Source organism: Botrytis sinoallii, assembly GCF_014898435.1.
Source record: "Botrytis sinoallii strain Bc 23 chromosome Unknown BSIN_001, whole genome shotgun sequence".
Lineage (NCBI taxonomy): Eukaryota > Fungi > Ascomycota > Leotiomycetes > Helotiales > Sclerotiniaceae > Botrytis > Botrytis sinoallii.
The window spans coordinates 4,834,564-4,846,065 of record NW_024066028.1 but is presented as its reverse complement, the minus strand read 5'-3'; the positions used below and the strand labels follow the sequence as shown (position 1 = coordinate 4,846,065).

Sequence of the window (11,502 nt, the reverse complement as noted above, 5' to 3'; positions counted from 1 at the left end):
CATTTAACTCTCCGCTCCTTGTATGCCTTGACTCTGGATGCCTATGGCTCGACTCTGGATTGCGTATGCCTTGACCTTGGATGTGTATGGTTATGGGTAGTAGGTATGGAGTATATACTTATGTGATATGTGATATGTTGCTTTGTTTTATCCATTTGCTTTGTAAATTTGATGGTGATGATGATGGTGATGGTAATGGGTCTGTTCGTGTGTTTTGGAGATTTTGAGAGGGAGATTTGGAGTGGGAGATTTGGAGTGGGAGATTTGGAGTGGGAAGATTTGGAGTGGGAGATTTGGAGTTTGTGTTGTTTGTGTTGTTTGTGTGTTTGTTGTGATGTTTGTGATGTTGTGATGTTTGTGATGTTTGTGATGTTTGTGATGTTTGTGATGTTTGTGCTGATTGTGATGATTGTGATGATTGTGATGATTGTGATGATTGTGAATTATGTGAATTATGTGGATCATGAGAATTATGGGAGGGGGGAGGATGGAGAGGAGGGTTTTATTTGTAGGGGGTGGAGGTGGAGGTGGAGATGGATGAGATGAGATGATTATGTTGGAGGAGGGGGGAGAAGGGAGAAGGGAGGGGAAGAAGTGAGGTGGAAAAGGGAGAGGATTGGGGTTGGAGTTGGAGGTTTTATGGTAGGGTTAGAGTAGGAGAGTAGGAGATGAGGAGAGCAATACGCGAAGAGTGGTTGTTGTGATACTTTTACTGCATATATATTGTGGGATTTTGTTGAGTCCAGGTATTTTGAAGGGATGGAGAGTTTGGGCCGGAATGGTGAACTTGAAGTTCTCGATTTCTTGACGACTTCTCTATATCAGATTGAACTATATCCATCTCTTCGATGTAGATGACAGTCGGCTCTTTCACGCAACTAAAGTGTATCTAGCAGTGTTGACCTTGTAAGAAATGCTCGCTGATTTTTGTTTGAATATTGTTTGAATTTGAATTTACTCTCAAGCTCATGAATGGCTTTTTGGGTTCGATTGATAAGTTGTGATGGATTGAGGATATAAATTGTGTAGTTGTTGCTCATAACTACTGTATTGGGAGATTGAGATCGAGCATCAAAATGGAAAATTGTAACGGAATATCAGATTTCAGTGTCGATATTTACTGATTAATGAAGAGAATTGTGATATAAGTTTGGTAATATTATAATTTCTAATGTTTACCTTCCGGAATAGACAGCTTCTCTTGGAAAAGAAGAGGACTAGATAATTGGATTCACAAACGAAGGATTTGAGGAAGTTTCACCCTTCATTTGACATTGATAAGCGAATGGCTACTGTACCTCATTCTCAATACTTGATCAAGTGGCCTCTAACTTCAAAGATTTGAATAGCCAAACATTTCTGTTTTCCAGATTCAGTGTAATACCAATCAATATCATGAATTCATATAAGTAAATCTATTTTTGCCAAACCAATTCATCACTATTGTGAATTAGACACCAAACATTTGAGAGGCTCCAAAGAACAAGCCGTGGCACTACCGAATTGCATTTACACTTGATCTCTAGCTCAACGATGATACTGCATATGTATGATGGACGTATTACCATATGTCAGTCCAGCATCGACATCTCACCGCATATTCATCGAATCAGATTTCATTGTGTGGCTGTGATGTACGAACGTGTGGTTATGGGCGATGTACTCGATATCCAATTGTCGTTCGGTCCTGAAACCCCTCCTTTCCGTCTTTGCCTCTGACTCGTCCCAATACTAGGGGAGAGGTCTACATCTAAGTACTAAGTATGTAAGTAAGTAAGTTGGAAAAGTGCCATGTGTTGTACAATCGCTGGTCATCTTCTCCAAATACATATGATTTGAGAGATAGCTACTAGGTATTCTTGGCAGGGGATAGATAGATGCTTGATTCAACAAATAGACTCTGTCGGTAGAGCAGAATATATGCGGGAAGAACAGATGGGAGGATAAAACGATAAAAGGATGACGCAGATATAAAATTCAATCCACAATCTCAAAACAATGGTTTGATCGGATAATTAATATTTCAATCCCTTTCAACCAATCATTTCAATCAATTTCCATATATGATAAATAAACTAGCTTTTCTGCCAAGGTTTACCAAAAGATCCCAAAACAGCTGGAGCTTACATCCTTGAAAAGAGGGGCAGAGTCCTCGTAAGCTTATGGGAATGATGAATGGAAATCAAGAAGGGAGTCGGAATTTTCCCACTAAAGTCTAGAAGTGATACCGAACCGAATATTCACTGTTTGATCAAGGATGGGTGAGTAGATAGATGTCCATATGAATACAAGATTTATTGACTTGTTACTCTTTTGATTTTGGTTTCCGTTCTCTTCTGTTCTAAATCATCATCTTCTCTGCTTTCCACTCATACGATACAACCACTTCCATTCCCATCTCTCCTCAAATCCCACCTCAAACCATCAACATCTTAGTCTTCGAACTCGATCAACAATAAATCATCTCAACCATCAATAACTTCATAATCTCAATTCAACTCAATCCTAATCACCACACAAACAACCACCGCAACAATGGTTCACCTTTCCCAAATCCCTAGCAATGATAAGGTTGTTGCTCCCCTCGTCGAAGGGTTGAAGAAACTTACAATGGCTGCCTCGAGCGAGGAGGATCGATTCACAACTAGTGTTTATGGTTCTAGATTTGCTGCAGAGGATCTGCCAGAGTATGAGATGCCGGATGGAGAGATGCCAAGGAGGTATGTGATTTGATGTAGAATTGGCATCTGAATGCAAATCTGGAATTGGGGCAGAAAGACTAATTTTATGTGGTGCATGAATAGGTTGCGTATCGCATGATCAAAGATCATCTTTCACTCGATGGAAACCCGATGCTGAATTTGGCATCTTTTGTTACTACATTTATGGTGAGTTTGTTGAACCATTTCCTTGAGTTTCATGAGCGACCCGGTTGTTGGAGTCTTGAAGATATTGAGGCTATTGATTATGCGCACCAATCACGCTGAGTGCGATTGAATCGAGGGGATCTATGAATCATCTTGTTCAATGCTAATAGTATGTAGGAAAAAGAAGTCGAAGACCTCATGACTGAGAGTTTCAGCAAGAATTTCATTGGTAAGTTCACTTTCTTCTCATCCTGCTATTCCGCTTTCCATACCTTCTTTACTCCAACTCACGCTAAACTTTTCGGGTAGATTACGAAGAATATCCTCAATCTGCAGACATTCAAAACCGATGTGTTTCCATGATCGGTCGTTTGTTCAACGCTCCTACAAATGAAGAAGGTAATGCTGCCGTCGGTACCTCGACCGTTGGTTCTTCCGAGGCCATCATGTTGGCAGTTTTGGCCATGAAGAAACGCTGGAAGAATGCTCGTATCGCTGCTGGAAAATCAACCGATAACCCAAATATCGTTATGTCTTCCGCTGTTCAAGTTTGCTGGGAAAAGGCAGCTAGATATTTCGAGGTGGAGGAAAAATATGTTTACTGTACTCCCGATCGATATGTAATTGACCCTGAGGAGACAGTCAATTTGGTCGATGAGAATACCATTGGTATCTGCATTATTCTCGGCACGACTTATACTGGAGAGTATGAAGATGCCAAGGCTGTTAACGATCTTTTGATCGAGAAGAACATCGATACTGTTATTCATATTGATGCAGCTTCAGGTGGATTTGTAGCTCCATTCACCGTACCAGATTTGGAGTGGGATTTTAGATTAGAAAGGGTTGTTTCTATTAACACCAGTGGTCACAAGTATGTTCTTCATCCCCTCTTACCTACACGACGACTAACAAAACTCTAGATATGGACTCGTTTACCCTGGTGTTGGTTGGATTGTCTGGAGAGCACCAGAGTACCTTCCCAAGGAGCTTGTCTTCAACATCAATTATCTTGGTGCTGATCAAGCTTCTTTCACTCTTAACTTCTCCAAGGGTGCTTCTCAAGTTATCGCTCAATATTACCAACTCATTCGTCTTGGTAAGCAGGGTTACAAAGCTATCATGAGCAACTTGACAAGAACCGCCGATTATCTCTCCGATTCTCTTGAACAACTTGGTTTCCTTATCATGTCGCAAAAGAATGGTAAAGGTCTCCCACTCGTTGCTTTCCGTATGGACCCAAACTCCAACAAACATTACGATGAATTTGCAATCGCTCATCAACTCCGTCAACGTGGATGGGTTGTCCCAGCATACACTATGGCACCAAAGACTGATAACCTCAAGATGTTACGTGTAGTCGTCCGTGAGGATTTCAGTAAATCAAGATGTGATTCATTATTGAGTGATATCAAGTTATGCTGCAGTGTCTTGGATGAGATGGATAAAGATACTGTCAAGAAGAATCAAGAATATATTAAGTCGCATGCTACTAACTCTGGAAAGAGCAAGCATAACCATTCTCACTATAAGAATGAGAAGCATAGTTTGCAAGGAAAGACTGGAAAGACTCATGCTATTTGTTAGTATGGCAGATCTTTGGATTTTGAACTCATTGTGTCGTTTGGATTGGGTATTCGATGGTGATATTTGAGGGGTGGACGATGGAAATATTGATAGAATGGTGGAATGGTGGTGGGAAAGGTAAAAACGAAAGGATGGATGGATGGATGGATGGATTCATGGATGGGTTTATGAATGATGACCGCTTAACGAGAAACAAACTATTCGTGGATTTTCAGTGGATTTTAAAAGGAAGTATCTAAATATACTCGACTATATACAAATTCATCTGCAAACTCTACATCGCCAGTATATGCATGTCCTACTTGTCCTACTTGTCCTACTTGTCCTACTATATATATAAAAAACATCTGCCAATACAGGCTATCGACGCTGATCCGCCTCTATCCGTAAGCGCGTATTTGACCCTAGCTTTTCCCCGGGATCGGCACTTGGACACCCTGTATTTTTTTGTACCAGGTATCTATTACTGTAAGACGGAAATTATCGTTCTAGAAACGGAATTTTGCTTCATCTTGCATCTGGTGTTCAACGGTTGGCGCTCATTGGGTTTTATGAAATTTGTTTCTTGTTTGATACCCAATCTCACGATTCATTTTATAGTGGGGTGATTGTTTCTGCGAGGGTGCGGTGCAGTCCATGATAGATTGGGCTTAAGGCAAAGAGGCAAAGACAGGAGAGAAAAAAAGGAAAGGGAACAGAGACACCGAGTACAAAACACTAGATCGAAAGTGACGACTAGAAGGGACTAGACGCAAAGGTACGAATCGAGAGAAGGAATCTGGGAAAGACAATACGATACCAGATTGGATGAGACAAATCAAACGAGCTCAACAAACGAGAGAAAGAAACGACGTATGATGTGAGTGGGGATTCCTGTTTGATTGTGTCTGAGGTTTGCGCGAAGTGAAGCAGAGTTTCCGAAGGGATACAGGAAGATTGGCAAGAGGGCTTACGGAATAGAGGATTTCAGAGCTGCAGAGGAGATATGAGCGCTGGAGGTGGAGCAGGAGCAGGAGGAGTACAGCAGAAACAGATCCGCTTCGTGAATAATGAGGGACAACCGCCTGCGAAAAGGCGTAGGGTTAATGCTGCGTATGTATACTTTTTGGAACAATCGCAGAATGAAGGGGTGATTTACCGAGAGTATAGCTAATTTTCAATGCGGCATACAGATGCCGGACCTGCAGGAAACGGAAAACAAGATGCGATGGAAAACGACCACTTTGTTCGACATGTACGGACAATGGCCATGAATGCATGGGGTATGCGGAGGGATCTGATGGAGCTACGAACTCGACAAGGAAAGAGGTGAAAACCCCAGATGGTGGGGAAGGAGATGAGGGGGATTATGCACATTCACATCTGCAGGGGCCTGGGTTGTTGAAAGAGAGCTCGAGGGATGCGGTACCGCAACAATTTCAACAAAGAGCGAATACGACTGCTGCACGGACAAGAGTTGAGGTTGATCAATCATATATGCACGATGCGTCTCGAAGGTTGGGACGTGAGGATATGGGGAATAATCGACCTGAAATTCGAAGGGTTGATTATAGAGATGCAGTTCTATTTCCGGATGAGAGTCCCAATCCGCTCGAAAGGGATCAACCACTTCTCAGTGAAACAACCATCAGTGAAAGCCATCGAGTGCCATATTTCAGATATTTTGGTCCAACAGCGATTGTACCCGGATTCAAGCAGATGGTAGTTTCTGTTCGAGAACATAAGAGGAGTATGGGTGCTCCATCGTCTTCTTCTCTCACAATGTCACCTATATCCGCGAAACATTCTAGTGGGGGTTCTGTGAATGGAACACCATCTCAAGCGGGGACTGAACCAAGGTCTGCAATCGATATGCCACTCTATGATCCTAATGATCCATTACCGGTCAATAGGCTTATCATTCATCTTGTGGAGGTCTTTTTTGCTCATCTGGGTTGTAATTACCCTTTTCTATCGAAACGACAGGAGAATTTCAAACGTCTGGTAGAAGAAAAGAAAGTTGAACCTATTCTTGTAGATGCAGTTTGTGCATTAGCGGCTCGTTTTTCAGATCATCCACTTCTTACTACTTCACATGATTCACCACAACCGAAATCAGAATATGGACAAGTCTTTGCTCAGCGAGCTAAAGCGGCTGTTGTGGATACATTTCCGTGTCCCACAGTTGGAGCTGTACAAGCTTGTTTATTACTTGCTTATGAGGGATTTGGTGCCAATCAAGATAGTGCGTTATGGATGTATCTTGGATGTGCTATACGGATGGCTGTGGATCTTGGACTTCAAAAGTTGGATGGTGTGAAACATCAAGGGCAGAAAGATCCAGGATATCATAGGTCGACAAATGAAGGAGAATCGGATGAACCGGATGCGACTATTACGGCGGAAGAGAAAAGTGCAATTGAAGAAGAAAGGATAGATACACTCTGGGCAGTCCTCATGCTTGATCGAGTTATCTCTTCTGGAACTGGTAGACCAGTGAGTCTCAAAGATGAAGATCTCGAATTGACACTTCCATCCGTGTCCAATAATACAGAAGAAGCATGGCCAGATCCTTTTCCTGCACTTATCCGAATCATACATTTATATGGTCTAGTTTCAGATTTGTTGAATAGGATAAGAGGTGCAGACGATATTACACCCGGGTTGATTAAACAGCTCAAGGGCATGGAAAAGGATCTGACTGTGTTGTATCAAAGTTTGGATGGGAGATTGGAATTTTCAGCGACCAACTTTCAACATTATGTTAAGAGTGGGGAGGGAACAAATTTTATACTTGTGAGTTTTACTTTCCTTCTGGAAGTATACCGATAAGTTTTGCTAATCAATATCAAGGTTCATTTTTGGTTTCACACCTTGATTATGTTACTTCATCAACCTACCTTGATGCAATCTCTCGAAGGACAAGTTCTACAATTACTTCCTCATAGTCGAGAACTCAGCATGTCATCTGCTAAAACTATTGCGGATATCTTGGCTTTTGCTGAACTCATTGATCCGAGATCATTTATTGGAAATCCATTCACATGTCAACCGATATACATCGCTGGGTGTGCTTTTCTTAAAGAGATTGCGCTACATACTTCTCAACCATCTTCTAGAAACCCCAGTCCTCGTCAAAGCCCTCCTTCAGATACTGTGAAACCAGGTGGGAATCACAATAATCAAGGAAATCAAAAACAAAAACATTCATTGCTTGCAGCAGCAGCGAATCAAAACTATCAACGATGTCACAAAGCTTTACAGCATATCGAATCTTATTGGGCTGGAACACGATATATTCGAGTAGCTATGGAACAGAAACAAAGTGGAATAGATCCACAGGAGGTCGAAACATATACCGCGGAAGAATATACCGAAGCTACTAAACCAAGACATGAAATTATACCTAATTGGAGACGAAAATTCTCTGCAAATTCTCCTGGTAGATTTCCGGAATTTGTACGTTCACCAATGATGGAAGCACTTCCTGGATCTCCGGTAATAGATTTGGCTCAAGCTATTGGTTGGTCTCTGACTGGAACTACTAATTCTCCAAGTTCCAATTTGACATTCATGTATCAAAATCAAAGTGCAGCGGATCATTTGGAGATGAGAGCTCAGAAAGAATATGGACAGGGAAATATGATTTATGATCCTATTAGACAAAGTTTACCGGAAAATACAGCGGGTGGTACGTCGACTAGTGGGAGGTTTGATAGATTTATAGGGGCTTCGAGGAGTAATCATATGCCTCCTCCAGGACCAAAATTCATGCATGGTACGAACTCAAATATTGATGCTAGTGCAACGGCGGATGCTGAAATGTTATTGGGGTTGGGTGCTGGAGGAAATGGGAGTGGCAGTCCATATCCGACACCGAGGAGTGAAAACCATGCTTTTGATCCAGGACCAAGAAATACGATGAGTCCAAGACCAGGAAGTTCGAGTACACCTGGTGGAGGAGGTAGGTATGATTTCTCACATACACTATCGACATCTAGAGCGGGAGGATTCTATAATCACAACAATCATAATCACAATAATAATAACGCAAGTAATTTACACGGTAATAATATACATGCGGTCAATGGGCACGCAAACGGATCGGGTAATGGACAGGGAAATTCATATCATGCGGGCAATCACACACATACACATTCACACGGTTACATGGGCATGGGCATGGGAAACAATGGGATGGGTGATATGATGATGGAGAGTCAGGATATTGATATGAGGGGTTTGGGGGAGGATATGATGCCTTGGTTGGAGTATTTGCCGGGGGATATGTTGGGGTTGAGTGGATTTTTTGGGGAGGAGGGAGAGGGTGGGGGTGGGGATGGGGGGTAGGGTTTTAGAGGGGGAGGGAGAAAGGGAGGGGAGAGAGGGGGGGTGGCGGGTGAAAAAAATTATAATTATATGGTTATTTATTTAATTAACTATGAAAATTTAATTGGAAATGATAAATGTGAACTAATTTTTTGATGACAGATTGTTCGTGTTGACTCTTGAGGGGGTAAGAAAGTTGATTTTCTCCTCTCGTTGTAGGAGTGAATGAAAGTCGCTAATTAAACTACCCGGGCACCTACTGTAAAATCATGCTATTGCCATAATCCCTCGTGCTATAATCTAAGGTTACTCGGTCAAATCTCAAATTTTCTGATGGATTGATAAGTTATTTCTTTGTTTGTGTCTCTGTTTGTGTCTCTTGTTTTTGTGTCTGTTCTTGTTGTTGTATGGTTTGATGATTTGTTAACGTTCAACGCCTCTATGCCTGCCCACCCCCCGCTAGCCCGCCCGCCCTTTCCCTTCGCTTATTTTTATTTTTTGCTTTTTTTGCTTTTTTTGCTTTTTTTTGCTTTTTTTGCTTTTTTTGCTTTTTTGTGTTATTTTTTAGTTGATTAGTTGATTAGGTAGATGATATTGTCTTGTATTGATTCTCTTCTGTGGGTGTAACGAGGTCGTCATTTCTCCTTTGTTTTTAAATATCCCTCCCTGCTTCTCTTGTATTGTTCTTCATTCGCTTGAACGATATTGTCTTGTATTGACTCTCTTCTGTGACTGTAACTTATGACATTTAAAGGTTTTTTATATTTCTTTAGAAATATAGATTGCAAACTATTTCTTTAGAAATATAGATTACAAACTATTATATTAGTTTGCATAAGGATTTATACTAAACTATACATATATACTTTTGGTGATTGATTTGTATCTAATCTTAAAAGCTCAAAGGTATACATTAGGAAAAGTATAAAATATTTGTAATCAAGATTTTCAATTCTTCAGGCTTAATCGAGGTTTCAAGCTTATATTATAGGTATTGAGGCCCCTAGCGTATAGACCTTTATAGAAGTCTACTGCAAGAGTCGTTACGCTCGTTGGAAAAGCGACGATTAGACTAAGAGTGAACTCGTCATTGCTTCTTTGTTTTTAAACTTCCCCCTCCCCCCGCTTCTCTCGCACTGTCCTCCACTCGCTTAAACGATATTGTCTTGCATCGATTCTCTTCTGTGACTATAAACCCATCATCTCTTCTTCTGCTTCTTCAAAGATATCCCCATTACCATCCGATCCCTCCCCTCCAAAACATAGTCCCCATATACTCATTACATAACTTGTCGCTCGCATGATAGAACATATGACAAAGATTGCGAAACAGACGATTGCGAATTCGATGCCTTTGAGTTGGGGGTATCGAGTTTCTGTGTTTGGGCTTGCACGGAAAAATTTGTGTTGATGAGATCATCTGGGCTGTGAAGATATGCGAGAGTGAACATTTATGCGAGGATTGAATATCTCGCTGTAGAGTTGAAGTTTCATTTCCGGCGCGGCTTGGAAATGGAGAGAGTATTATGATGGCGAGACAGAAGATTAGTAGAATATCGGAGATTATCTGGATGTTGAGGAGTGAGGAGCGCTGGATGGAACAGTTCCGGAATTGGATGGCAGAGGGTTTGGTGGTTGAGGCGGTTTGGTGTAGGCAGCAGGTGTGTTTGGGATGGCTGCAGGTGCAGGGTTTGCGTGGCAGACATTGGTGGGGAGGGGAGAGGAGAGGAGAAGTTTCGGATGGGTCGCCGCTGGAGGGGATGGGGAAGATGAATTCTGAGGGGGATGGGGTGGGGTTGTTATCGAAATTGGGATTGGGTGCGATAGAGGAGGGGAGCGGGAGCGAAATGTAGATCTGGATGCGGATGGGTTTGGTTGGAGTGGAAATTATGCTGGTAAGCGAGGAGGCGCCGGAGAGGGAGTAGAGCGAGGGGATAGATCTTGGTCTTGATCTTGGTCGTGGAGACATCTTTGGAGTGAGTTTCTGTATTGTCGTTAGATTAATCGGGGAAGGATGAATGAGAGGTGAGATGAGATGAGATGTTAGAATATAGTTCTGGATGTGTATGAACAGAAGAGGAAAGTTGTAGATTAATCAGGTTGGACGAATGCTTACTCTATTCAGACGTTGCAGGAGTTATTTTGTACAATCGATTTCTCTCGAGAAAAATCTACGAGATTTCAGAGTTCTCAATTAGGATAGATGTTATCGAGAAAAGTTTCTTGTCGAGCGGATGTTGATTTTTTTTGAAAAGTTGATAGGTTGATGGTGAGTATGTCTCTGGAAGTCATTCGATTGATTGATTGATTGATTGATTGATTGATTGATTGATTGATTGAATTTACGTCCACCTTTAGTCTAAGACTATATAGGACGACTGGGCCTGATGGGCTCAACAGGTAACTTTTTGATTTACAATATTGGTTATGATTTTATTAGGGAAGTGAAAACAAATGCTGGGGAATAGTGTTTGCTCATTATACGCATTGCATATAATAAGAAAATTCTAATAATCAAGAAATTGTGAGAAAATCAAGCCCTCCTTTTATTTCCTCAACTGCTTTTTTTTCATTCTCTTTTTCTCTCTCCTCTTCCACTATTATTCCTTTCTCTATTACTTCTTGTTTAAGAGTTCTTGCTAGATGTTATGTTCTTGTAGCGATTTTGGTGATATTGATAAATTTGATAGCTAATTCGATATCTATTTTGGTATGCAATAGAAATTGTATAGTGATTTTC

At 41.4% G+C, this 11,502-nt stretch overlaps 2 protein-coding genes across 2 annotated transcripts; both read left to right on the top strand.

Moving 5' to 3' along the window:
* Positions 1-2,535: 2,535 nt before the first annotated feature.
* EAF02_001039 (uncharacterized protein) lies at positions 2,536-4,454 on the top strand (the record flags this gene model as incomplete). The annotated part of the gene is made up of 5 exons (XM_038897087.1): positions 2,536-2,724; positions 2,805-2,888; positions 3,045-3,096; positions 3,177-3,741; positions 3,791-4,454. 5 exons carry the CDS (start codon positions 2,536-2,538, stop codon positions 4,452-4,454), a joined length of 1,554 nt encoding a protein of 517 aa, XP_038763946.1.
* A 985-nt stretch (positions 4,455-5,439) lies between these two features.
* Positions 5,440-8,783, top strand: EAF02_001038 (uncharacterized protein; the record flags this gene model as incomplete). Its single annotated transcript, XM_038897086.1, has 3 exons — positions 5,440-5,546; positions 5,627-7,229; positions 7,287-8,783. The coding sequence occupies 3 exons, from the start codon at positions 5,440-5,442 to the stop codon at positions 8,781-8,783; spliced, it is 3,207 nt and encodes a 1,068-aa protein (XP_038763945.1).
* Between the last annotated feature and the right edge of the window lie 2,719 nt (positions 8,784-11,502).